This window comes from Rutilus rutilus, assembly GCF_951802725.1.
Source record: "Rutilus rutilus genome assembly, chromosome: 12".
Taxonomy (NCBI): Eukaryota; Metazoa; Chordata; class Actinopteri; order Cypriniformes; family Leuciscidae; genus Rutilus; species Rutilus rutilus.
Window position 1 is genome coordinate 6557611 of NC_140217.1, and position 27863 is coordinate 6585473.

Here is a 27863-nt window from a genome sequence, read left to right on the forward strand (position 1 = left end):
CTTATGATTATAAAAGTTGTCGTGCAACATTTAAGAACATTAGTCAGAGCTCAAGACTACATTTTCCCTCATAGTAGTAAGTTAGTGTCAGCATATTTAGCAATCAAAGAAGTTGCATTAAGTTTAACAGCTTTTATTATTTTCAGTTTCCCCCCGTATATCTACCATATTTAGCAATACTTAAAAATTATTTACACGCCTTTACCACCAATTACGTGCAGCGTCAGTCATGTGATCATGTGACCTCAGCGCTGAGATGATGTGATGTAGTATTGGATGTGACGCGCGTGTCAAACTGTCGGATAGTAGCAGAATCACTGGACTGTCATTATTAGAAGCATACAGCCAATGTCTTCTGAGGAGCACTCATAGTAGGTCTGTGTAATATCATTTTTCATTGCGTAATTAGTTGTTAACAGCATTATTTCAGTTTGCCTTGGGCTTGTTTGTTTTCCCTGTTTAAAACGCTATGCTGTGTAACTTAACTGTTTTATTCACACACGAGTTCTCTATTTCAACACTTTCATTTCATTGCTTTCTTTTTCTGAACTGTTGTGAACAGCCAATGTGTTGTATTAGGGAAATGGACAAATAAATTTGCTAATTTAGTTCATAAATTTAACGTTTGTACATTTAACTGTACATTTATTGAGCCTGAGGGTCTTGTTTTAAATTTTCACTTAAAGAAAAAAATAGAAACAATAATCTTTACTCCACAAATCTAAAAAACATTAATGTATCCACTTTGTCCACTTCTTAAAAGTATTTTGTGTCTGTGTGTGTATAAAGGAGCATTTTGTAATATTTACTAGTCTACAAAAAAGTTAAACTAAGTGTAATCCTGGTTCTAGTTAGTTTGTGGTATCTCCAGCCCCTGACGGCACCAGCATGCATTGAGGACTGGTGTAATGATGTGGTCTATCTGTCAGGATGTTTTATGCATACAGTATATCACATGATACTGCGTCCATATACTGTAATAACAGGAACAAACTGGAAGATGTATGTGTTTGTGCACAAAGAAAGAGGGTGAATGAGGGTAGGGAGCTGTGGAGCATTCACCCTCCTGTGCAGAAACAGACTTTTAGCCTTAGACCTTGTTGCCTATTGAGAAATGTTTCTGTGTATGTATGCGAGTTTTTCCTGTGGTTTCGGGTTACTAAGAATTATGTTCTTACAATAGATATAGGAACTAGATCGATTTAGATTCCTCTTATTGGATTGTCGTTGGTGTGTGAAATGGAATATGTGTAAAAAAAAAAAAAAAAAAAATTAAATCAAAACTGATTCACTGAATCAAACTTTTTCAGTGTCAAGACCTTTAGGGATATTGTTATTTATAATTTTATAATATATTATAAATTAACATGCATGCTTCCTTTTTCACGAAATGTGTGGTGTCCAGCACGCAAGGGAACTCTTTCAGTGCTTTTTAGATTTCATAAAGTTGGTCGAGAGACTGTTGACCTGTGTATATGACAAACCACAACTTTATGCACTCTTTAAAAACCTCTATTGCTCTTTCGCTCTCAATGTCTTTACATGTGTCTTTGTCTGTTTGCAGCTGTGTTTCACACTCACATGCACACTAGTTTCACTTCAGACTATTTCCAGTCTTTGGAAGTCCCTAAAGACAGAATCAACAGTGTGGAGAACCCAACAATGTTCCATTGATGCTGCAGTTCAGAAAGCGAGAGGTATGCTTTCATAATCACGATAACTTCCCTGACCTGCGATTAGCTGTTCAGAAAATCTGCAGGTGAACTGAAGTGAGTATAATTTCATTATACTGTCATTTTAGATCCAGGATCTGTTCTAGCCACACACTGTATGCTGTGACCACTGACCTCACTGTATGTTCTCATGAATAACTTCTGCAAATTGTGTTTTAAACAGCTTTGAGGGAATGATCTGCTTAAGATCTTGTGTTTGCACCTGTTTGTGTGTGTATGTGACTTTTTGTGGACTTCTAAGTGCTGTGAACTAATTAAACAAATATTGCTTTAGAAAATATGTGTTTAATAGATTCAAGAAATGTCAGGCAGACAGGGCCATCAGTGTGTAACTAATTCTTTGAGAAAATGATTACAGCTTCTAGACTCTAAATACAGGCTCACAGACAAAATCTTTCATCCATTATAATAATAAACCCCCTACAGAGTATGACTGAATGAAAAGGGAGACGAGAGCGTGGCAAATACAGTACGAATGTATGCATCTGTCATTCTGAATATCAGAGTCAGTTAAATCAGAGATGTCACATTATTTAGTGATCCTAATGCCTTCTTTGACTTGCAGGACTAAATCAACAAGAGCAACATGGCGATGGAGTCATCTTTACAACTCAGTCGGACAGACAGAAGTGGCAGCTTTCTTCAGGTAATGACCATTCTGTGTTTTATAATGTGTGTTCATATGTAGACCTGCACTTAACAGGAGCCTGACTAATAAAGGACAACATTTGAGACTTTTTTTTTTTTTTTTTTTGCATGTTTTTAAAGAAAATGTTGTTTGAGTGTTTCTACATCTATGCTGCCTTCAACAAATGATGTTTTATAAACAAAGTTCGGGAGGAGCACGTTCAAATAATCAATCCAATCTACTCGTCATCAAACAATTATGTCTACCCTAATCAGCATGACAAGAAGTATATATATATCCACTCTGTCAACTCACCTAATATTCCTTGACAGTTTTCCAGCATCCCTCCACCACCCCGACTCCTCACTCTTGGCTCAATCTTTACAGCCAGGAATACGGGGGGAGTACTCTGGGTTCGGGCCGAATACCGAGCCCGGAGCCCTCTCCTCGGACAGCACGCCAAATACGCATTTATTCTATCTGACTTATTTGTAAGTGTGAACTAGTGAATTGATCAGATGAAGGTGTCTCAGGAGACAGGAATTGTTGTTTGTTTCTTGTTTATTTCCACAATTTCACACATTGCATTTGTTGCTACATCAGAAAGTTGTTGGGGGTAGCAATCACAAAAAACAAGTTACAAAATATTTTACTTTTCCAGCAGCCAAGGACTACACACTTTACCCACACAAAATATGATAATATATCAGTCATCACAATACAAATAACTTGAGTTTCAAACAATTATGATGCAGATTATGAATTATGAACACATTACATTTCAACTGCAGCTACAACTAGTACACACCACAATTCAAGGTAACTTGACCAACAGCTGTTCTGAAAAAAAATAAAAAAAATAATTGTGTTCTATTGTGAAAAAATGAACTCCCAAAAAGCAATAGCTTATAAATAGGGGTCCATCCCACCACCAACACCACCCCACCCACCTGGCAAGGATTATATAACTGGTCCAACTTTAGATGCCAGGACAACCATTCTTTAAATTATGGGTGTTTAGAATTCAGTTACCTTAAGCAGACAAAAAAAAGAAGAAGAAAAAAAAAAAAAAAAAAAAAAAAAAGACAGAAAGAAAGAAGAGAAATGACAGTCACTGTACTTTTGTACCTCAATTTGAATTGATCCTTGTACCAAGAGAAAGGGGTTTAGCTCTCAGCCGTAAATCCCTCGGGTTTATAGCAATTGAATTGAAGCTAACATTGGATTCGGACGTGCTTTGATGCCTTCCCTCGAAGGTTTCGGATACAGCCTAGGTGGTGTTGTTTTTTACTGGCCCAAATAAAAAGTACTCACTCACAGGTCTCTTATTCTGGACCATAAATATCATTTGATTGATTCCCTTTCTCAATTTTAAGTGTTTGGGATTTTTTTTTATTTTTTTTTATTTTTTATTTTTTTATATAGCGCTTTTTACAATACAGATTGTTTCAAAGCAGAATGCAAAATGTTTTAATTTTGTTTTAATGCAAAAAAGTTTGTTTCCAAAAGAAAATAGCTTCACAGTCCAGCTTAAATAAGTTGAGTAATGTTTCATTTTTGTTTAAAAAAAGTTATTAATTTAGTTAATATATATATCCACTCTGGAGTAAACCGTGTGTCACGGGTGGTTGCAGGAAGGCAGACGGAGACAAGGATATAATTCCAAAGACGAAGGTTTAATGTAGTAAAACACTGGACAGCAGAACAAGTAGCAACACACACTAAATGTAACAGAGAACAGACTAAGACTGATGGAACAGACTACAAACTTAAATACAAACACAGATTACACTGATTAACAGAACACAGGTGATACAACTGAACTGATAATGACAGTAACCATGGCAACGAAGGAGTGGCGGGAAAAGATCAAAGGAAAACAGGAACAAATCAAAACACAGACTGAAAGTCCAAACATACACTGACACGTGACACCGTGATGTCATCGTCCAGATCTGGGGCCTCATTTATAAACATTGCGTACGCACAAAAGAAGGCGTACGTCGCTCTCTACGCAATAATTGGTATTTATAAAAAGCAAACTTGACGGGAAAATGTGCGGTCCTTCACGCAAACTCTGACCCAGGCGTACGCACAAAAACGGGTGAAATGAGAAATGGCGACACCGTCGGCAGATGGAAGAAACACGTGAAAGTGTGTGAAACTGTTGACCGTTGTGTAAAAGAAATGCCAATACTGCCTCTCATAAATAACATGAAGACTTCACAAAGCAAGTCTTACAATTAACAGCCTACACGAACACCCGTTTGATCGATCTGCAGTGTAAAACAACAAAATCAAACGAAGATTACAACAGAAATGCAAATTAACACATATTTGCAAAAAGAAAAGTGAAATATGTTCTGCAATAATATTGGCATGTTATGCAATTCATCCTCATAACACATCTGTAGCTTGTCAGATGCAATCAAATGGATGGTAATAAAATGCCATGATGCCATCACAATGCGTAATGACGCACAATGGCTGATCTTGCGCTCTTAGGAGATGTGGCAAATGGAAGGATTCGGAGTGAACGCATCTTCAGACAGCAATGAATATTAACTTGTGGGCGTTTCACAGACTATTTATGGGCAACTATGGGCGTGACATGAAGCCGCAAAAGCTGCGCTACATTTAGAATTGATTGTGATTTATTAAGGGAAACCTGCGTAGGATAAGCGTGCGCATGGTTTTATAAATCCGAATATTTCGTCCTATGTTTCATCCGTACGCCACTTCTGACGCAAATCCTACGCAAAGTTTTATAAATAAGGCCCCTGATCAGTTCAGTCAATGCAGGCAGATCAATATTATTGTTGAATATTAAATTTAATGTTAAATATAATGTCCCCAACTAAGTAAGCCAAGCCAATGGCAACAAATGTGAAAAGGCGACAGTGGCAAGGAACCAAAACTCCATCAGGTGGCAGAATGGAGGAAAAAAAACCTTGGGAGAACCCAGGCTCAGTCGGGGGGCCAGTTCTCCTCTGGCCAATGAACGAACAGTGTATGATTATGATTCAGGCAGCATTATAGGTCAGAAGTCAGATTGGAACAATCAGAATGTTATCCAGTTCCATCTGGTTGAAGATCCAAAAAACGGCCCGGATCCGGCTGACTACATCATGCGTTGTGCTCGTGACATGCGTACATGCTTTACTGTCTGACTGGTAAAAATCGTAAAATCTAATCATAGAAAGTTAGTCACACACACTTCTCCTTAACAAACTGCATGATTTGAGGCATAAACTTTAGATTTACACTCATAGCAAAACCATTGCGGGACGATTTACAGATGTAATAGTAACAGTGATCCTGGCCTTATTTCTTCATTACTACTCACTCTTGAATAGAAGGCCGCAGTAAATCATGATGTAAGATCCTTTAGATGTACAGTAAATGTTTTCCATTGATGCACTAAAATAATTTTAATCTCCTAATTCATGTTTCTGAATTTATAAATCTACGCTACACACATACACACACAAAAACTTTGACGGAAGATTTCTCGTAACTTTGACTTTATTCTCAAAATATTACGACTTTATTCCCGTAATGTTTCGACTTTATTCTCGAAATGCTAGATTTTCTTTTCTTTTTTTATGGATTTTTTAATAAATTTTTTTTTACATTGTAGTTCAGGGCTTCTGTATAACACAGTTTTTCCTTTGTGGCTTAAAACATTTCTGTAACAGTTTAATAAGAGCAGGACACGCAGATGGTGCTACAGACTCTCATTATCCAATGCGCTCATGCAGGAACTGTTTTTGGATTATATCCCCATTCTCCATAAGAACATTTTCTGTTCCACTGCGTACATTCACTGGCTGTCTGGTGTTCCTTGTAAAAATCAATAGACAGACAGTGTGTGTGTGTGTGTGTGTGTGTGTGTGTGTGTGTGTAGGGCTGCAGCAGGGCTTCCTGCCCAGACAGAATCATTCAAGCATCCCATAATAGATGTGTCTGTACATCTATCTTTCTCTCTCTCTCTCCTTAATAAGTCCTTCATTGCTTCTTCTCCCTGGGCATTTTTTTATCTTATCATTCAGTCTAAACACTTGCTCTCTCTGTTCCGTCCTCATCCTCCATCTCACTCACCTCAAGCTTATCTTACCCAGTATATATTTTATTTAATGACGTTCACTCCATGAATTAATCAGCACTAGGAATTATAACATAAATCTGAAAGAGTTGTTGTCTTTTGACTTTATTTTTATCTGCATTTAATGACGCGCAATTTAATCCAAAATTGCAGGTCAACATTAAAAGCCCAGGAAGTTGGCACAGTCACTATAGTGGCATATCGGAAACATTCCTTTACTTTGAAAGTAGTTTTGGTTAGAATGCCACTAACAGCCTGCCAGGCATGGCTTTTTATATAGTTTATCTATAAACTACATGGTTGTTTTAACTATGCAGAAAATTCAAATGTATATAATATAGAAAGAGTTTGGGAACCGTATCAAACTAGTCCTGCTCCATTTGTTCAATGAACATGCATGTTACCTCAAATCATGCACCTTGTTTAGGCGAGATGTGCTATTATACTTCAAAAAGGTCTATTTACTGGACAATCAAATGCATCCAAAAATCCCATAGACTTGCATTGCAGGAGGGCCCAGAGACCAGTTTAACAACTACCCGCAACCTAGCAGCAAAGATACCACAAAGTAACATATTATAAACCACCCAGAACACCTCAGAAACCAGTAAACCTGCCGATAATTTACCACTTTTTACCCTTTTCAACTATTTGTCTTGTCGTTTGGTTGTCATAGAACTCAGAAAAGAAAGAGAAAAGGAAAGAAAGAGAGTAAAAAAAAAAAAAAAAAACTTTGGCTAATCATGTTTTTAGTTTAGTTTGTAGTTTATATATCTACATGATCATATCTACATGATCACATAAGCACTTGCACCGAGTAAATGAAAATGCAGGACTTCTTAATGGTTCATTACAACACTGGGTTGTGATGGTTGGGTTGTGTTGCCATGGTAAATCCCATTTCCTGTTCGGGAGAGTAGATTAAGAACACAGGAAACTGACTAACTTTCTTCCTGCTCGTGGATGTATGTCCGATGAGTCTGAAGCTGTTTCTCTTGTTTTGGTCACAAACAAGCCTCTTTCAGCTTGTTTTTTCACTGTATTTTCCAGCTTTCTGTTTTGTTATGTTTTCTTCACTGTTCTCTTCAGTTTTCCTGTCAGTTTCTCTCTTTCATAGATTATTGCTTAGCAATATTGCCAATGTGGATCTTAAAAACTAAAAAGGCACTGCAGATTCACCAAAATGTTTAGGTGCTTGGACAACTAAGATTTTGCTTTTATTTTTTTATCCATGTGCAGCTTGTCGATGCGTTTGCATTGTCACTGAGTACGCTGGAGCAGCAAATGGTTCATGCTACGCAGGAAAAAGACAGAGATCCTGTCAGAGATCCAGACACTTCTATGTTCGTAGAGTGAGTACACATGCTGTACACATGATGACCTTTGCATTAAGAACATCATTGTATAAGAAGCTGAACAGGAGTACATTTAAATGCAACAGTGCCTGTATTACCTGTACTCTTAATAGATGCATTGCTTTTACATCTATTAATTTTATGTACTGTAAAATGTCATTACATTTCCAAAGAACCTCTATATGTTTTACATTGTCCATTAGAGGGCGCCAGTCTATAGTCAGTCTTTTCTTCCATTAAAGGACATAAAAGGATATCTCGATCAAAACAAAGACAACCCACTACACCCATCCCCTGTTTTGTTCTCTGTAGGATAGAGGGAGAGATGAGCGCTGTGTGTCTACAGTATCCTGCGTTTGATGGGGATCTTGGTACAAGCACAAGTGTGAGTGTGTTGGACAAACTGATACACACACACCCCATCTGGCTTCTGCTTTCCATCGACCAGCAAGAGGCCACTGGCATCCTACAGCAGCAACAAGCTGGGGTAAAACATGTTAGAGAGGGTAAACGCAAAGACACCAGACAGATTTTTTTTTTTGAAGAAATAGTTCACAGAATTTCTAATTCTGTCATAATTTAATTGCCACATGGCTGTTCCAGACACATTTGACTATTGTGAAATACAAACCGTTGCGGTTTTCCTTCTCTTTTTTTTTTTTTTTAATAGATGATTTATACAGCTCCAGAAATGACAAAAGTATTGTAAAACGTTTCATGCATCTTTTCTAAATCTGAAGCCATAATTATAGCTTTGTGCTTTGGAATGATGATTATGTACTAAACATTTTGCCCTCCACAATAGTTCTCATCTCATTCAAACTCAATTACATGAGGATGGATAAATGATTACAGATTTTCCATTATTTAATTACTGTTAAAATATGAACTAGAAACTTTTGATGAATACATTTTAAGACTCATTAGAGACTAATGAAAGAGCAAATAACTTGTAAAGTGGTTCTTAATCAAGGGGCCAATAGGGGGCCTCAGGATGACTTAAAGGTATTTAAATTAACACATTATTAATAATAATTAGTGCTGTCAAATCGATTAATCGTGATTAATCGCATCTAACATTAAAGTTTTTGTTTGCATAATATATGTGTGTGTATATATTTATAAATATTATATATATGTGTTTGTGTGTGTGTCTGTGTATTTATACATATATATACACACACACACACACACATATATATATACATGTATGAATGTATAAATGTGTTTGTATATACAGTATAAGTACTGTACACACACACACATACCCACAGACATACTGTATATATAATATTTATAAATATAATAATATATACACATATATGTTATGTAAACAAAAACTTAGATGTGATTAATCGCGATTAATCGATTTGACAGCGCTAATATTTAATACATTAAAATAATCGAATTTAAATTAGCACATAAATTCAAGATGTAAACAGAAATCCTATTTCCCCCCTCAATAACTATTGTTTTTATTGAAGAACATACAGTTCATGAAACGTTTGGCATTCAAAAATGAATCATGTTTAAATAATTTAATATATAATATATCAATACTCCCGTTTTATAACTCAATATTATTCAAAAAATATTCAAAACCACAGCATTAGAACCTTTTAAGCAAATCTTCCTCTCCAGGTGTTTTTGGTCTGGAAGTCATCTGTCCTGCAAAAGAAGGTCTTGTCATTCCACACGGATGGTACCTCAGACTCCTCTGTGATTCACATCCCTGTAAAGGAGAGCCAGTACAGTATGTCAGGTCTCTTATATCATACTAAGCTTTAACTTTTGTTGACACCCTGCTCACATCTGTTTATGTTTACTTCTGAGTACCGTGCCACCTTCAGTTCAGGATGGCTGTGAAAGATTTGTAGAGATTTCTTCTTTCATTTTATGGTCTTTTATTGGGTATCTATCTTTTTTATGGTTTGTTGATATTGTGGGGGCTGTTGCTTTCACGTGCACACAGACGAGAGGTCAAAGACTGATCGCCATCGACCGCACACACATTTTATATATCACTTAAAAAAATCTCTGTTTTGTGAAAGAAAAGGACATATTTCCCTCTTGTTTTACAGGTAGTTAATCAGTTGTAATAACCTGAGCGGCTGTTTGCAACTGGCTTGCTTTGAAACAGAGGGCACCATATTTGATGCTAAACGTCACAGTAGTAGCCTGGCAGTATTTCAGGCTTTTACAGCAGTGCGGTTCCAAGACATTCTGCATTTGAGATATCAGACACACCCTAGTGTTTTTGGCCTGGGCACAGTCTCGCTGTGAATATCCTCTGTGCCTTGGAAAATAATGTGGTCTGAAAGGCGCTGGAGGCTTATGAACAATTTACCTGCCAAGTTCAGAGTCAGTTCAGAAATTTCAGTAATCAGAATTTCTGTAAATTCCCAACAAATGAAGAATCCAGAGGGACACTACAGTGCTGTTTTGATGGATGAAATGGTGGAAATGCTTGAAGATTACATATAATCGTTGTGTATTGTTCTTTTTTCCTAGCATTTTCTCTGGAGGGCTCAGGAATTAGTTTTGCTGACCTCTTTCATCTTGTGGCCTTTTATTGTATTAGCAGGTAACACTTTTTCAATTACTGACAGTTGTTCAAATGGACAAGTATCAGATTGCTAAGGCAGGCATCACAATTGCAAATGCGGGTCAATGACGTATAAGGATTTTCAACAGGCCAATTTTAAAATACAAAAAAAAATAATACAAATAATACCTGTTGCAATTGTTCAAACATTAAGGATGTTGTGTACACCTAAATTCATTTTAAAAATTTAATTTAAGTGATTTTAGTGTTTTTTCATCTAGATGAATTGTCCGTAGCCTTAAAAAATGTCATGTGGTGCGACCATGATTTATCTTAAAATTAATTAATTTCCTTAACATGCTTAAACATTTTTTTACAAGTTCTTGGTAATTAAAGTGTTTAGAAACCAAGTATTTGCATTTCTTTTGAGTTTTTGTAAATAATGATCTCATTTTTTGTTCTATAATTTCCGAGTTGCCTTCTTAAATCTAGTTAACAGACTTATTTTTCCTGTAAATCACATAAAACTGATAGAAATGTTTTAAAAATATAATTTACTAAAGCATACTGAATCAGTGATTCATATTTCAGCCACAGAAATAAGATATTTTATTTTAAATTTAATACAGTGATTGCTTTTATTGGTCGCACCACATGATAAGTGGTCGCTCCAAATGACACGAAGACCTTATATAGTTAAAAATCTATTTAAAGAGATCAATGAACAGGACATTTTATACAAAAAAATAGATTTAAACCAGATTTTATACAAATTTCACATAATTTTCCTGAACATAAACATTTAATAAACCTTTTTTAATAAAAATCACATCACAAACACAAGTGCACCATTTAATTTAATTTAACGGCCAAATATTCTTAACAAATCATACATCAATAGAAAGCTTATTTATTCAGCTTTCATATGATGTATAAATCTCAATTTAAAAAAATTGACCCATATGACATTGACCCATTGAGTGGTTTTGTGGTCTAGGGTTACATATTAGAATGATTTCTGAAGGATCATGTGACACTGAATACTGGAGTAATGATGCTGAAAATTCAGATTTGATCACAGGAATAAATTACAGTTTACTATATATTCACATAGAAAACAGATATTTTAAGCTGTAATAATATTTCACTCTTCTCCTATCAAGGTACTCTTGCTGCAGGGTCAGAATTGTTTCGCTTGGCAGTGGCATCTAGTAAAATAGATTAAAATAGTTTTAAATAAATAAATAGGCAATAATAAATACACTACAAATAAATGCAGTATTACTAAACTGAAATTACATGCTCTAATTTAAAAAAAAAATTGCATTTTTCTCATATTGTACAAAGAGTAAACATAAACTGTCTGAAATATATAAAAAAAATCCCAAATTGCATAAAAATCTATTCCAAATGATACTAAAGTAAAGTACTTTTTTTATATAAACCGTCAATTGAATATAAAAGCATAAAACTGCCAATCTAGGACATATATCTATCATTGAACGCACCACATGATATTTGGTCGCACCACATGATATTTTCAAATTCAGTCATAATTTACAGGCACAGAATTGGCCACCTAAACAAAACAAGCTAGCTTCCCAAAAACGGTCACTATGAAATTTATAATAAAAATATATATTTGTAGAACTAACTTTAATATTAAATTTTTTTTGAGGTCATACCACATGACATCCAAATTTGGCAACTACATACCAACCATTACAAAGGTTTGTTTTTTTTCCAATTTGAGAGAATTACAAACCTGCTTGCTGCTTCCATGGGTCCTTGGTAAATTGGTTTATGATGTAACTTCCTGTGTTTGAATAGTTTTCAACATTTGAAAATATGTCTCTAAGTACAAATGATTTATTTCAAATCATCCATAAATCAGAAGATTTCTCAAGCCGCTCATAGAAACTGAAAGTCTGCCTTCTCTCTGATCAATAGCAATTTTTACCACCATTTAAGAGTAGAATTATTAAATTAGCTGAATGTAATTTAGATTAATAATTTGACCTGTCACCATTAATGTAGGAAAAGAGTGAATTATGTTGTGTGTATTTTCTCCCACTCTTCACTCTTTACACTATTTCACGCACTATTTGTCTGTCTGGCTCTCTTTGTTTCATATTAGAGACATTCTGCCATCTACCCTGAAGCTTCCTGAGGAAATACACTCAGCTGAGACCATGTCAGAACTGCATGAGGTGGCCCAGCAAGGGGCAGGTACTGACCTACCTAGTCTGACCCTCTTAAAATTACGATCAATATCATATACTGTGTATATATATACATAATTGTGAAGTTTCTCAAAATAGGTGAGAGGGGAAAATGTCCAAAGTCCATTCAGTCAAATTGTCCAAATGTCTAAAGTCAAATTCAGGGGTCATGCACCTTAGGATTCAAAGCTACCCTTTTACTACCATTAAACACATGATTATTATAGGCTGTCAGGTTCAGCTGCAATTTTGCTTCATTTAGTTTTAAATTAGATCCCGGTCACCCTTGCACACTAAAAAATCTCTCCCTAGGGCACTAAAGTGAGTCAGGACTGCCACTGGTGCTCCGTTTAAAAACAAATGTATAGCATGACAGACCTGGAAAGCAGAGTGTGTGTTTTAATACACTCGACAATGTTGCATGTCCAAGTAATAATTAGAAATGTAATATTTTTGTATGTTCTTAAAAGGTTCAGACCAGTGAGATAATAAAGAAACATTGCAATGTTCGTAGAGAAGACAGCACCTCTGGGATGATTGTCTCATTTGTAACTGTGTGTGTGGATTCCTCATTCCACCACAGCTGCGAACATGCTGGCCTACTATTCAGTTCCATGTTATTATTAGGTAGCTGGCATTCCAGATAGTGGGTGAGACCATGTGAGCTAATCAAAGCATAGAGGTTACTGAGGGAAAGTGTGTGTGTGTGTGTGTGTGTGTGTGTGTGTGTGTGTGTGTGTGTGTGTGTGTGTGTGTGTGTGTGTGTGTGTGTGTGTGTGTGTGTGTGACTTCCTTTGTTGCTTATCAGCAATAGATCCGTTCTGCCCTAGAGAAAATGCATGGTTGAGAAGTTATAAATGAGCCAAAAACACTTGGAATACCTTAGTAACTACATAAATATGTCCTGGCACCCATCCACAACACCCTTGAAATGTACACCAAAGTTGCCGCAGAACAATTGTTTGATCTAGTAATAGTTTGAAAGATGCTGACTATCAAAACTATCCTGTCCTAATAAAAACTGGCCCGGCAAACCAACATGAGAAACCAAACTGAAATGGGTGGGGAGAGAGAGAGAAAGCATGGGGGAGGAGAAAGAGGAGTGGTTTGGTGTGTTCTGTTAAGTCTACCTCCCCTGTCTGTTTGGTTAAAAATGACTCACTGAGTTTTGGCCGGCTTTGTGTTGGGTGTGTTTGTATGGCATTTGTGAATCAGCTTGCACAACTGAGCTCGCTAAATTTCTCCAAGAACTTCAGTGGGCCTGAGGACGAGAGAAGTGAACAGACGCTTCAACCGGGCTGTAACTGGATATAGCCACACACTCTCAAACTCACATGTTTGCTGACAACGTGAGGGGGTCTATGGTAGGACGCTGGAGTGGGTGTGTTAGCTGCTTTTGTGGTTGTGTTTGTTCAAAGATTGTGCGTATGTGTTGTTAAACATTAATCAGATTCTCTCTTTTTTATTCCAGCTTTCTGGGAATCTTCTGTCTGCAGACAAGTCCCAAAGAGTTCCCTGGTTCTGGACAGACGGTCAATCTCTCTGCATAGCAACTTCTCCGACATCTTACTGACAGAGGATCAAACCTGTACGCCAACTGGCAATCTAAATGTCCCACCACCTCTGACTGACACCTGCCCGAATGCCCCCGAAGGTGAAAGAAGTTGCTCCAACAGTGCTTTGTCTTTTATCAACCCTGTCTTCCTCAAGACACAGCAAGATCTAACTGGAAATGTATCAACAGTGATCGCAAAAGACACAACAGCACAAAACGGAAAATCTCGTCCCCCTCCTCCACCAAGGCCACCTCCGCCTCGTATTTTGGTTCATACCCCTGCTTTACCCTCAGGTCGGAGGACTATGCCTTTGAGTGCTGGCATTACCAGAATGAGTCAGGGACCCAAATCGATCGTCAAACGCCCCAGTTCTAAGAAACCTGCACCTCAACCTCCACCACGACCTCCTCAACCGCCAGACATAGACAGCTACCGCTGCACCATTGCGTTAGATGATGAGACCATCTCTAGGGCCCTGTCTCAAGCCAGCCGGACACATACACCTCTCAACCCAACCAACAACACCATTCTGCAGCAATGGACCGGTCCAGAAGAGAAAGGGCGAAGCTCAAGTGGTTTGTCCACTTCCTCGTCTGACTCTCTGGATTGTCCTCCGCATCCTCTTCCTTTGGGCCTATCCCAGAGTGTGGGCCAAGGCCTCTCCACAGATGACAGCAGTGATGAGCATGACGAAGAGGAGGAAGACTATGGTGTGGGACTTGAAAGGGACCTGCATCTTCGCCTTCGTTCTGCCCGCAAGACAAAAAGACTCCTGGCGGTTGAACTAGTGGGCGCTCATCCGAGATCGCTCGTTATCTCACGAGCACTAAGGGGACAATTCCGAAAGGTCCGAGGTGTCCTCAATGTTCTGGCTACACCTGAAAAGCGCATCTTGCTCCGGATCATTGAGTTGTCCCAAGACAAAGGTTCCTACTTTGGTTGCCTGGTGCAGGATTATTTGAGCTTTGTGCAGGAGAACAAAAACTGCCACTCATCTAGCCAGGATCTTCTGCAGACGCTCCGGCAGTTCATGACCCAGATGAAGGCTTACCTCATACAGAGCTCAGAGATGAACCCACCCATAGAGTCCTACATACCTGAGGACCAGATTGGTAAGAAGATTTCAGTTTACGTCTTTTAGGGCCATGTTAAACCATTCAAACAAAGAGAACAATTTTAAAAGCACCTTTCAACCTACAAATGGCTTTACTTCAGAGGTGTCCAGTCCTGCTTCTGAAGCGCCACTTTCCTTCAGAGTTTAGCTTCACCACACCTTCCTGGAAGTTTCTAGGAATCCTTTGTTGGTTTTGGAGTATTTAATTAGGGTTTAGAGTTGAACTCTGCTGAAAGGTGGTCCTCCAGGATCAGGATTGGACACCCCGGCTCACTTTTAGTTGTATCCACAAGTTGAATCTACTATATTTTACTAGTATGTTTGTTCTGGCATTTTGAAGTGTTGGCCTTGTCTTTTAGATATGTATCCTCAGCTTGCCTTTTTTGTTTCCTTGTCTGTGCAGTTTTCAAACTCTTAGTTTAATTCAAGGTCTGATTTCTTTGACTTGTTAAAGCAATGCATGTCAAAAATATGTATATTGTCCAAAAAGACGTGTTTTAGATTATGATTATGCTTTATACCTGACATCAGAAACATGTTTTATTTTGAATGTCAGTCTACGCTTATCAGTACAGAGCTGATTTTGTAATGCTTCCTTCAGGAAGCAAATGCAGGAAAAATGTGTTTGATAGTGTGAGGGGGGGAATAGTTTTTTTTTTAATTCTTTTTATCTTAGTCTGTCAGTGGAGGATATAGTTTATATTATGGTTCTGGCTTGGATGGGGAGATGTTTTATTGTCAAATATTTTTAATATGGATACATTTAATAATTTCAAAATAAGAGCATTTTAGCAATGAAATACAAGCACCATACCTGCATTCTGATATCTAATATACCTTTCAAATCATCTCTTTTCCCTGCAGTTGTTGTAAAATGTATGAAAATACTGAAAATACAGTTTGAAGTAAGTGCAAGGCCAAAGGGATTGTTACTAGTCTGGTTTGTATAAAGAATGACCGTTCAGACCAGACTGCTGTGGAAATACTGAGTTGAAAAAAAAGGAGCACAATTCATAGAGAAGAGCATCTTGAAATAAGATTAAATTAAGTTCATTCTAAGACAAATATGCTATAATCCTGTTTCACAGCACATAATGTATTAAGAATGTTGAAAGACATTTTTATAGGTCTTCAGTTAAAAGTCCGCCCTGTGGTTGGTGGGTTTGGACCAATAAACAGCTTGAAGGCATTTTATTTATTTGTTTCATCATACCAAAAGTAATGCTTACATATCAAACCTAAAGACAAGTAAAAAATGTATTCAAAGGATAAATTCTTCACTTCTTCATGTGGAGAAGTTACATTAGTGTAAAAGGTTGTCTGGCTGTTTTTAGCTTATAGATAAACTAATGTATTGTTTACCTTATTAATGATTTTTTTTTTTCTAAATGTCAGATTTTACTTTGTTAAATTAATATCTTTAATACAATGTGGTGATGATACCATGGTAGAAAATTGCATGTAAATAAATCAACCTTAAATTTAAAATCCTTGATTTGTACAGTTTGATGTTTCCTGTGTCCATGCCACCTAGAAGTCTAAAACAAATCTTTTAATATATTTATCTGAGGTTACAAAATAGTACTGTGGCCATACCAGAATACAGTGATAGATCATATATCAAAGAATATCAGGATATTACAGTGTACATCAACAACCATGGTAATTTTTGTTAGTGAAATTAAATATTCAGAACATGCTGCACAATTAAAATTGTGCAATTGTTTCAGACAGAAAGAAATTGTATTTATACGTATTATATTATATCTTTTGTTTTTTAAAGTCAGTGTCTTTTAATGTCACAATAAAGATAAGTTTTAGTGACAACCATCATAGCAGTGTAACACAGGAAGTTGATGAATTTCTGGTTTGTTTTCCATAAAACATTATATACAGCCATTTATTATGATAGTGAATCTTTAAGCTACAGGTGCTTCTAATATTTAGACCTCTTGTGTACAGTGTTTTATTATATTATTTATAGAGTTTTATTACAGTAACAGTGTTATGATAGTGTGTAATTGCTTGTTTTATAACTCTATAGTGTAGAGACAACTGATGTGTGAGGCCTGCTTTTGTCCTCATTTGACTGGCCCTTTGTGTCTCAGAGAGCCTTCAGCAAGACCTAAATGAATTCCTGAGAGCTTAGGCCTAATATATCTTGTAACGTTTGTGTCAGCTTTTCCATGAACTGAGCTGACACTGTACGCTCTGTAAGTATTTGTGTGTGTGTGTGTGTGTGTGTGTGTGTGTGTGTGTGTGTGTGTGTGTGTGTGTGCGTGTGCGTGTGTGTGTGTGTGTGTGTGTGTGTGTGCGTGTGCGTGTGTGTGTGTGTGTGTGTGCGTGTCAGTTTTTTACTTGTGGAAAACAGAATACCATTTGGATATTTGTACCATTAAAAAAAAGGTGTCAGTTTGAATTAAAAGGTGTTTCAGTCAGAATTTCATAATGGTTCGATCTACTCGTGGCTAAAATCTCTCATCATCAAATGGTAACTATTCTATCATTCAGTTTCTGGCACACAATTGTTTCACAATTGCTAATATGAGACAGGACTCAATGAAAGTGCTCTGGCTGTTTAACAAAAATGCACCACAAATCCAATGATTCACACTGTAGATGTATAAAAGAATAGTTGACCCAAAAAGTATGAAAGAAGAAAAAGTTACTCACCCTCATGTCGTTCCACACCTGTATGATTGCCCTTTTGCTCTTTTCTATACAATGTAAGTGAATACAAAACAGCTGTACCATTAAAAAAGTATCACAAAAGTAGTCCATTTGACTTAATATGTGCTATATTCCAAGTCATTTGATGGCTTTGAGGAATAGTCTGAAACATACTGTATGTTCTTCAGAATATGTTTCACATCTTTGTTTAGTATTATATTTTCTGTTTTAAGTTTAAAGTGTTTGTAATTTTATTGTTGTGTTTATTTATTAGCTTTAAGTAATGTCTATATTGTTCTTCTTCATTTTTATTTCAGTTTTAGTTATTTTAGTACTTCAAGATAAAATTTAATTAAATTAAGAAAGGTTGTCTTGCCAACTAGCTGAAATATGTTAAAAATTATATTGTTTTTTATTTCAGTTCACATTTATTTTATTTAAGTAACAAAAAAAAAAGTTGTTTTTATGGTTTTACACGTTTAGAACGTGTAGAACAATAGATAAATTATGAAGTTTCATTAGGGGGTGCCGGTGAACTATTCCTTTAAAACTGTCTATTAAGTAGCAAAAAGTTCAGTAGTTAATAATTCATGTCTTTTTGTTCCTTTTTTATCACTATGAAGATGTTAAGTTTCTCTGAAGCGTTAACTGAAAGTCCATCTCTTTCTCAGATCCGGTGTTGGAGAAGGCCATGCATAAGTGTGTGCTGAAACCTCTGTATGGCTGCTTGCAGTCAGCGCTGCATGAGTTCCAGGTGGCCGGAGGAGTGTGTCAGAGGCTGCAGGAGAATCTGACCCTGGCCAAAACCAAACGCCCTCACGAGCTGGGAGCGATCGGAGCCCGGCCACCGGACGCCCTCGCCATCCACCGCATCCGCAGAAAACTCAGAGCCATGTGCAACATGTACTCACCTGAGAGGAAGATATCGGTCCTGCTGAAAGTCTGCAAACTCATCTACAGTATCATGCAAGATCATGAAGGTCTGTACAGGTGTTTGCCTCAAGGGTTTATTTAAAGGCTTTATGTGTGTTTGTGTTTTAGGAGTGTACTGCTGCGTCCCAATTCACCTACTTATACTATGCCTTAAAATTATGTACTCTTTTTGTGAAGGAAAAGTACAGACTTTTAAATGTGTAGCAGCAGAGTAGGCAAAATACTACTTCATCATAATTGCTTCTTTAAAGGAAGAAGCTCTGTCGCTTAGTTATGTGCATCCCGTCACCGTTTAATCTGCCCTGTCACAGTTAACATCCTCCACATTCAATTTAATTTCCTACCGTATTGGAGAGAAATATAATAGCACCTTGATCTGTCATTCGTGGGCCTTTTATACGGAAAACTCTCCTCGTGTTTTTGAATGATGTATTTAAAAGATAATGACCAAATGTATCTTTATAAAAATTCACAACGTTATTGAAGATGCAATATAATGTGGATAACATTGTTTTTTCAGCAGATTAGATACTGACTATCACACCCCTTAATCTAAACCTCTCTACTTAACCTTCAGTATCACACATCTGCCATGTTTGTAGTTTTTTTAACACTTTATTTATGTTTGTAGTTCTTATCTAATCTTCATCAAACCAATATTGGGATGTGGGCAGTATTAGCCGTTAGAGTGTGAAAGAGCATCCGGGTACTTTTGGGATACTCGTTTCAACATGCTACTGTTTCGAACACCAAATCCTAATTTTGAATACTATTTAGGATGGATAGTATACGAACTTGGATGCAGGATATGAGATTAGTATTTGAAAGGTGAACGTGTTTGCACCTTAATCAAGTGGAATGGCTCGTGTAAAGGTCACTGATAAATGTTTCCTCTGTCTGCGCCAGTGAGGATGTTTGGAGCGGATGATTTCCTGCCCATGTTGACGTATGTACTGGTCCAGTGTGACATGCCACAGTTGGACACTGAGATCCTGTATATGATGGAGCTGGTAGATCCTCCATTACTGCATGGAGAAGGTGCGTTTGCATGTCCTTTTATTTGTGTAATAATTTATTTAAATTAATGTAATCTTACAGTGTTTCCCCTGTCCAGTATTTAATGTGAATTCTCTTTCCTGGTTTGTAATGACTGAATCAGAACCCTTTGTAATATGAATGAATTTAAAGGGTTAGTTCATCCAAAAATGAAAATTCTGTCACCATTTACTCACCCTCCTGTCGCTCCAAACCCATAAGACTTTTGCAAGCGTGCTTGGGCATCTGTGACCAAATTTGAATCCTGTAAACATGTTCGCTGATCAATGTTTATATGTGAATAAAAGCTTAAAGGAGACATATCATGCTTTTAAATTGTTCCTTTTTACATATAAATCATACATTTGTAGTCTATATAAAGCGGAACTGCAATGCCTGGGTCTGAATTCTTCTTTATTATAGCTCCACAAGCCCCCTTTTTACCCCTTTTCTGATGTGCGTCTCAGAGCAACCCGTTTTGGTGCGGTCTCTTTAAAAAACATTGAGACACTTCATACCCCGCCCCCTCTCCAGGTTGCAGAGGTTCAACTCCACCCCGTTCGGCCATTTTTGTAGTCTGATAGCAGAGATAGGATTACTAGCGGCACAGAAACTTTTTATTCACACGTTATTAACAAAATGTCAACAACGGAAGACTTGTCCAGCCAGCCTTACATGTTCGAGCCAGAGTCGGAGCCGGAGCGAGATAAAAATGTAGACGACGAACCTGCAGAACAACGTCTTCATATGGATGTATCGCAATGGTATGTTACTGTATTTACACATTAAACTTTGGTCTTCCGACCTTTTACCACCGTGTCGATTTATTTTGATTAATATGTGCGAGGGAGAGCGAGCAAGACAGCGTCTTTTGGAGACGGTGATGTCTTGTTTACACCATAGACTGTAGGGCTCCGAGAGATAGAGAGAGCGCCCGCGCGACCGGGTCTCTCTCTCTCTCTTTGCTCGTTCTTTCAGTCAAACATGCGCCACAAGCGCGGCAGTTCATCTACATTAGACGGTGTAATGAAGCGTGTGGGTTACTACATCCAACAACCGAACATTTTAACTTACCCTCTCGTAACTTCTGCATCCAGCTTGGACTACAAAATTGCAGCGATAAATAATAATGGCGGATTGCTCGAAGTGTTGGGCCGGAAGTCAATGTCCTTATTTGGCAGTTCCACTGCAAATACTGTGACGTATTAGTTCGCAAAACGTCATAGATAACAGAAAAATCTGAACCGGTTGAAAAATATGACCAAAACAGAATATAAAGATATCAACGAAGCACCTGAAGAGAATAATTTCATCTTTTCTGTACTTCTAAACACTCCAAATATACAACAAAATGCATTTAAGGGCTAAAAAAGTGCATTTAGCATGATATGTCCCCTTTAAATTAAATCTGTTCATCATATAAAGCGATTACGTCTCTTCAATAGAAATATCTTCATTTGTGTTCCAAAGATGAACTAAAGTCTTGTTGATTTGAAACGACATGTGGGTGAGTAATAGATGAAAGATTTTCATTTTTGTGTGAACTAATCCTTTAATAATTGTGGAGTCGGGGGAGTTTCAGAACAGAATCATTTTCCATGTGTGACGAACATCCTAATTTCTATTCTCAACAGAGTAATTTCCTCCAAGGGTGTGTGTCTCCTGTTCTCACGGAGCTCAGTACGGCAGACATTCTTTGAAAAGATTTATTATATTGTATGTACACAGTCAGGTCACAAACCTGATGATCTAATGGGATCTGTCCTCATTATAGTGGTTGTTCACCCTTGTTTCAAACCTCAATTCACCTTAATTTGAAAGAAATTAAAGGGATAGTTCACCCAAAAATGAAAATTACCCCATGATTTACTCACCCTCAAGCCATTCTAGGTGTATATGACTTTCTTCTTTCAGATGAATACAATCGGAGATATATATATATATCTGGCTCTTCCAAGCTTTGTAATGGGCTTTGTAATATTAGAGAAGAGGAGCCTGAGTTTGTTGCTCAGGCCTATTTGTTTGAACCGCGAGAGGCATCAAAGCTTACGCTACTCCTACATCTTTTGGCGTAAGTCGACTTGCGTAGGCCGTCTGCCGGAAGCTAGTTATTTTATTTTTTATTGTTTTAAATATGTATAATTTTCTTACACAAACACATCGCTTTGCTTCAGAAGGCCTTTATTAACCCCCGGAGCCGTGTGGAGTTTGTTTATGATGGATTGATGCTATTTTTAGGCTTCAAAATCTCGTCCTCCATTCACTGCCATTATAAAGCTTGGAAGAGCCAGGATTTTTTTGTTGTTGTTGTTGATATATCTCCGATTGTATTCGTCTGAAAGAAGAAAGTCATATAAACCTAGGATGAGTTGAGGGTGAGTTAATAATGGGGTCCTTTTTTTCATTTTTGGGTGAACTATCCCTTTAATGCTTCTATTGAGCAAGGATGCATTAATCTGATCAAAACTGACAGTAAAGGCATTTATAATTCAATTCAATTCAATTCAAATTTATTTGTATAGCGCTTTTCACAATACGTATTATAATAGCAGCCATGTCACCCTGTAGCCCAAGACTGGTTGCCCACTGAAGCTAAGGAGGGCTGAGCCTGGTTAGTACCTGGATGGGAGACCTCCTGAGAAAACCAGGTTGCTGCTGGAAGAGGTGTTAGTGAGGCCAGCAGGGGGTGCTCACCCTGTGGTCTGTGTGGGTCCTAATGCCCCAGTATAGTGACGGGGACACTATACTGTCAAAGAGCACCATCCTTCGGATGAGACGAAAAATCGAGGTCCTGACTCTCTGTGGTCATTAAAAATCCCAGGATGTCTTTCGAAAGAGTAGGGGTGTAACCCCGGCATCCTGGCCAAATTTGCCCCTTGGCCTCTGTCCATCATGGCCTCCTATTCATCCTCATATACTGATTGGCTTCATCACTGTCTCCTCTCCACCAGTAAGCTGGTGTGTGGTGAGCGTTCTGGCGCAATATGGCTGCCGTCGCATCATCCAAGTGGATGCTGCACATTGGTGGTGGTTGAGGAGATCCCCCCCTTCTATGTAAAGCACTTTGAGTACTGAGAAAAGCGCTATATAAATGTAATGAATTATTATTATTATTGTATTGTTTCAAAGCAGCTTTACAGAAAGTGCATTTCAAAAATGTACATAGAAAAATACAGTTAGTTAATCATGTATTAATTTAGGGCATAAACATATCGCCAGCGTCGAGTCGTCTCTGCACGGGTGTTGGGGCATCTCTAGTTTCCATGGGAGGCTGGATACAAACTAGAGCTGACGATCTGTATTTACCTCGGGACTAGCGTCCCGAGATAACAACAGAAAAGCAGATGGGAAATAATTAGCGTAGCTGCTGTTCATAATATTAATGCATTCAATCTGATTCAACTGTAGTATAAAAGGTAAGTATTATGTGAATGCTTGGCTAAAGAGATGCGTCTTTAATCTAGTTTTAAACTGGGACAGCGAGTCTGAGCCTCGAACAATATCAGGAAGGCCATTCCAGAGTTTAGGAGCTAAATGTGAAAACGCCCTCCCTCCTTTAGTGGACTTAGATATCCTAGGAATGACTAGAAGCCTCGAATTTAGTGATCTTAAAGAGCGCGATGGATTGTAGGGCGATAGAAGTTCACTTAAATACCCAGGAGCTAAACCATTTAGGACTTTATAGGTCATTAGTAATACTTTGTAATTGATACAGAACTTTATAGGTAACCAATGTAGAGATGATAGAATTGGTGTTATATGATCATATTTTCTTGACCTAGTAAGAACTCTAGCAGCTGCATTTTGGACTAACTGTAGCTTGTTTATTGAGGATGCAGGACAACCAGCTAATAAAGCATTACAGTAATCTAGTCTCGAGGTCATGAATGCATGAACTAACTTTTCTGCATCAGAAACAGATAGCATGTTACGTAGCTTAGCAATGTTTCTAAGGTGGAAAAAGGCTGTTCTTGTAACATGAAATATGATTTTCGAAAGACAGGTTGCAATCTAGTATAACACCCAGGTCTTTTACTGTAGTGGATAAAGTAACAGGACATCCTTCTAAATTAAAGTTGTATTGTAAGAGGTTTTGTGGGCAGTTTTTTTTTACCAATAAGTAGGCTAATACCTCCGATTTTATCTGAATTTAATAGCAGAAAATTACACGTCATCCAGTATTTTATATCTTTAACACACTCTGTCAATTTAGATAATTTATTGTTTTCATCTGGTCGTGATGAAATATATAATTGAGTGTCATCAGCATAACAGTGGAAATTAATTCCATGTTTTCTTATAATATATACCAAGTGGCAGCATATATATATTGAGAATAGCAGAGGGCCTAACACAGATCCTTGTGGCACTCCATAGTTTACTGACGTTATCTTCGATTTTTCCCCATTTAAACAGTTTAGATCGTACTTATGGGTGGCCGCGGGTCCTTAAAAAGTCTTAAAATGTCTTAAATAAAGTTTTCCTAATAAAAGGCCTTAAAAAGTATTAAAATGTCTTAAATTCAGATTCGATAGGTCTTAAATATTTCTGGTCACGTTACCGCTAAAATTTCTCCAGTCTGACGCACCTAATGTCCGTCAAATAACCAGCTTTTTCTGGTAACGCCGTTTCGTTGTTTCAAATGTAGGTGCGTTGCGCGTGGCAAGCGCGCTCATAATGATCATAAAGAGACGCCGGCGCGACCACAACATTGCCCAACATCAAATGGCAAACGTAAAATGCAAGCGGAACGAAACTGCTCGATATTGTGTGGTTGAAGGACCGTTTATCAGTTTGGACCAGTGCAGCGCGAGCCGATCGTGATCATGCGACACTGTTACTGTACAGCGCTAATAAGAGATACAGTAAAGAAAGCATTTGATTTCGCCACAGAACTGACAGAAGTAATAACATCGCTGCGAGATCTAGTGAGAAGCATTCATATTTCTCCGTTATTAACGGATCAAACAGCGCTGACGTGGAAACCTGGAAGAAACATTGTGCCATGAATGAACTATCAGTGTCCACAGATCAGCAACATTCACCATGGATTTACTGTAGTAACACTAACTGCAACCATGGACGTTTGGCAGGAATAGTAGGCTATAATGCCTTCAAGTAACACATCGGTTTTATTTTGACATTATGAATACAATTGCTGCCCTCAAATGTTAATCTGAACTAAAATAAACCTTTGTTTATAACTATTACAATATGACATTTAATTTTTTCCAAGGAGCTGTTTTGTTTTATATGCTCCTAAGAATAGTCAATTATAGCTCTAGAATTGCTCAAAGTAAAAAAAAATCATACTTTATGATGTTAGTTTTAATATAAAAAAGAATAAAACATTTAAATCAAGGACATTTCTCTGGCATTTATTTCTTTATGCTGTATCAAAAACGTACCGAACCGAACCATGACACAAGTGTATCGTATCGAACTGAACCGTGAATTTTGTGAACCGTTACACCCCTAATATATACGCATGTAATATAATTTGTATTTCCATCTCAGGTTTGGTCTTAAATTTCATTCAAAGTGGCATTAAAAAGGTCTTAAAAAGTCTTAAATGTAACTTGTTCATATCTGTAGACACCCTAATATCATGTTACAAAAGATTTATATTTAAAATAATTGCTGTTCTTTTGCACTTTCTATTCATCAAAGAATCCTAAAAATGTTTCACGGTTTCTACAATAATATTAAGTGACACAACTGTTCAAAATTGATAATCAGAAATGTTTCTTGAGAACCAAATCAGCATATTAGAATGATTTCTGAAGGATCATGTGACACTGAAGACTGGAGTAATGTTTATTTACATTAAAAAATGAAAATATAAAATAGTTTTAAGAAGAATAATACAGTAAAATACCGTTTTAAATACTATATTTCTTAATATACAGTAATTCACAATAATTACTGTATTTTTAATCAAATAAATGTAGCCTCGTGAGCTTATTTCAAAAACATTATAAATCTTACCAACCCCCACACTTCTGAACAGTAAAATAAAACATTTTCAAGTAGATTTTTAGCAGTACTTACTAATAGTATTGGACAAACAGAGTTTTTATTTAGGTTTTGGAAGGTTCACTGTATTAAAACAGTAAGATTCTCCTTTTGTCTTGATCCTGTACAGGAGGTTATTACCTCACCAGTGCATACGGAGCGATGTCACTGATTAAGAACTTCCAGGAGGAACAGGCTGCACGGATCCTCAGTTCTGCAGCACGCGACACACTCCACCAGTGGCACCAGCGTCGCACACTGCAGAGAAACCTGCCCTCAGTGGACGACTTCCAGGTAAAACCCTGACCTCAGAACCGTTTGTGCTCAGTGTTTGCGTAGTTCCTGACTGCATTTAATGGAAAGCATTTAACTATTTTCAGTGGTTAAAAACTCACTATAATATCTTTGTTTTGTTTGTGAAGAATTACCTGCGTGTGGCTCTGCAGAAGGCAGGTAGCGGCTGCACGGCTAAAACCCTTCAGGTCCGGCCCTACGCCACAACAGAAGAGGTGTGCCGCCTTTGTGCACTTAAATTCGGTGTGTCTGATCCGGAAAACTACGGCCTCTTTCTTCTCACAGACGACAGCAGCCAGCAGTTGGCCGCAGACACACAACCACAGTGGATAAAGGCAGAGTTACACAGTCGACCGAACCCTCAACACTTTTACTTTGTCTACAGGAGGATAGCCAACATAAACTGTCCCACGCCTGTGTCTTCAGAGCAGGATGATGCCTGAACACTCAATAGCAGGAAAATGTTTATTCAGGGTGTGACTTTAAAAACTGTGTATAAAGATTGCAAGATTAAAGACTGTGTCAATAAAAAATTACGTAATTGACGCTTTCCATGAGGGTACATTTGGTTTGTTTAGTTTAAAAACAAATTTGGGTAACAGGATTGCAAGTAAGAGCTAGCTAGATTTGGACCAAATGTTGGTTTATATTTATGGATATAACTTATATTTCACCAAAATATAAAGACAATATTAGTTTGGTTGGTTTTAATCTTATAATAACCTTGGTAACAGGGTTGAAAAGATTAGCTTGATGATTACAGTCAAAATAATTTGTGTAAAAATTGAGAATATGAAATGAGATAATATACTTGTCTTTCCCACTAAAGGGTCAGAATTATGTTATTTATTGGATATTACAAATTTAGAGAATGTTGCATTTTTTGTAATGCAGGAAAATTATGCTGTAACAGGCTTGCATGCAATATGCAAAAAAAAAAAAAAAAAAGGAGTGGGACACCATAGTGTGCCACATTCATGGAAAGTGGCAAATATATGCATATTAAAATATTTCAAATATTGATACTTCACATAAGGTTATGTCTTAAATAGAAATGTTTAATAGATGTTCTGGGCATAAGATATAATGGGCATTGCCAGTAATGTGGTATCCAACCTGTGAGATTTCTTTTGATTCAGGATGAATGTAGCGTCTGTCCCCAAAAATGCTAAGACTGCAATGAAATCCATAATGTGTCGTTGTTATATGTATAAAAAGTTGTCAGGGATTCGCTCATAGAGGTCTGTACATAATCTTTAAGCTATTTTTGCATTCAGGTCGCATGAGTGTCCAGAGCTTTTGCTTCGTCAGAGGAATTGTCACCTCTGCTGTCACGAGACTCAATCAACACAGTGAACCATTTTTAAGGGAAGAAGCTTTCAGAATATGAGCTTCAACAGAGATGATGCATGATCATGTGGTTGCTTTTTGTTTAGCTCAATATGCATCAGTGACATTGCAAACTGACAAATTGACTGAAGAAGCTTTTTTCTCACTTTGTTCTTATGAAATAGGAACACATTGCTCCTTATACTTCAGCCAATGTCTAAATGTGCTATACTGTAAACATGTAATATATTATTGTGCCACAACATGCATGATGCACTTGGTGCTGAGAATGTGTTTTTTACCAGATCCCTGAGCTGTCAATGATATAA

At 37.3% G+C, this 27863-nt stretch overlaps 1 protein-coding gene across 3 annotated transcripts; it reads left to right on the forward strand.

Moving 5' to 3' along the window:
- Positions 1-255: 255 nt before the first annotated feature.
- Positions 256-27815, forward strand: rin2b (Ras and Rab interactor 2b). Of its 3 annotated transcripts, none has more exons than XM_084425291.1 (13): positions 256-375; positions 1565-1769; positions 2299-2379; positions 7706-7818; positions 8134-8308; positions 9463-9583; positions 10333-10405; positions 12504-12595; positions 14060-15256; positions 18600-18908; positions 19768-19899; positions 26042-26205; positions 26334-27815. In XM_084425291.1, exons 3-13 carry the CDS (start codon positions 2320-2322, stop codon positions 26646-26648), a joined length of 2751 nt encoding a protein of 916 aa, XP_084281417.1. In that variant the 5' UTR covers positions 256-375; positions 1565-1769; positions 2299-2319; the 3' UTR covers positions 26649-27815. The 3 variants fall into 3 exon arrangements, with proteins under 3 accessions (XP_084281417.1, XP_084281419.1, XP_084281418.1); XM_084425293.1 differs by having other exon boundaries at positions 9463-9574; XM_084425292.1 differs by lacking the exon at positions 256-375 and having other exon boundaries at positions 1566-1697.
- Positions 27816-27863: the final 48 nt, after the last annotated feature.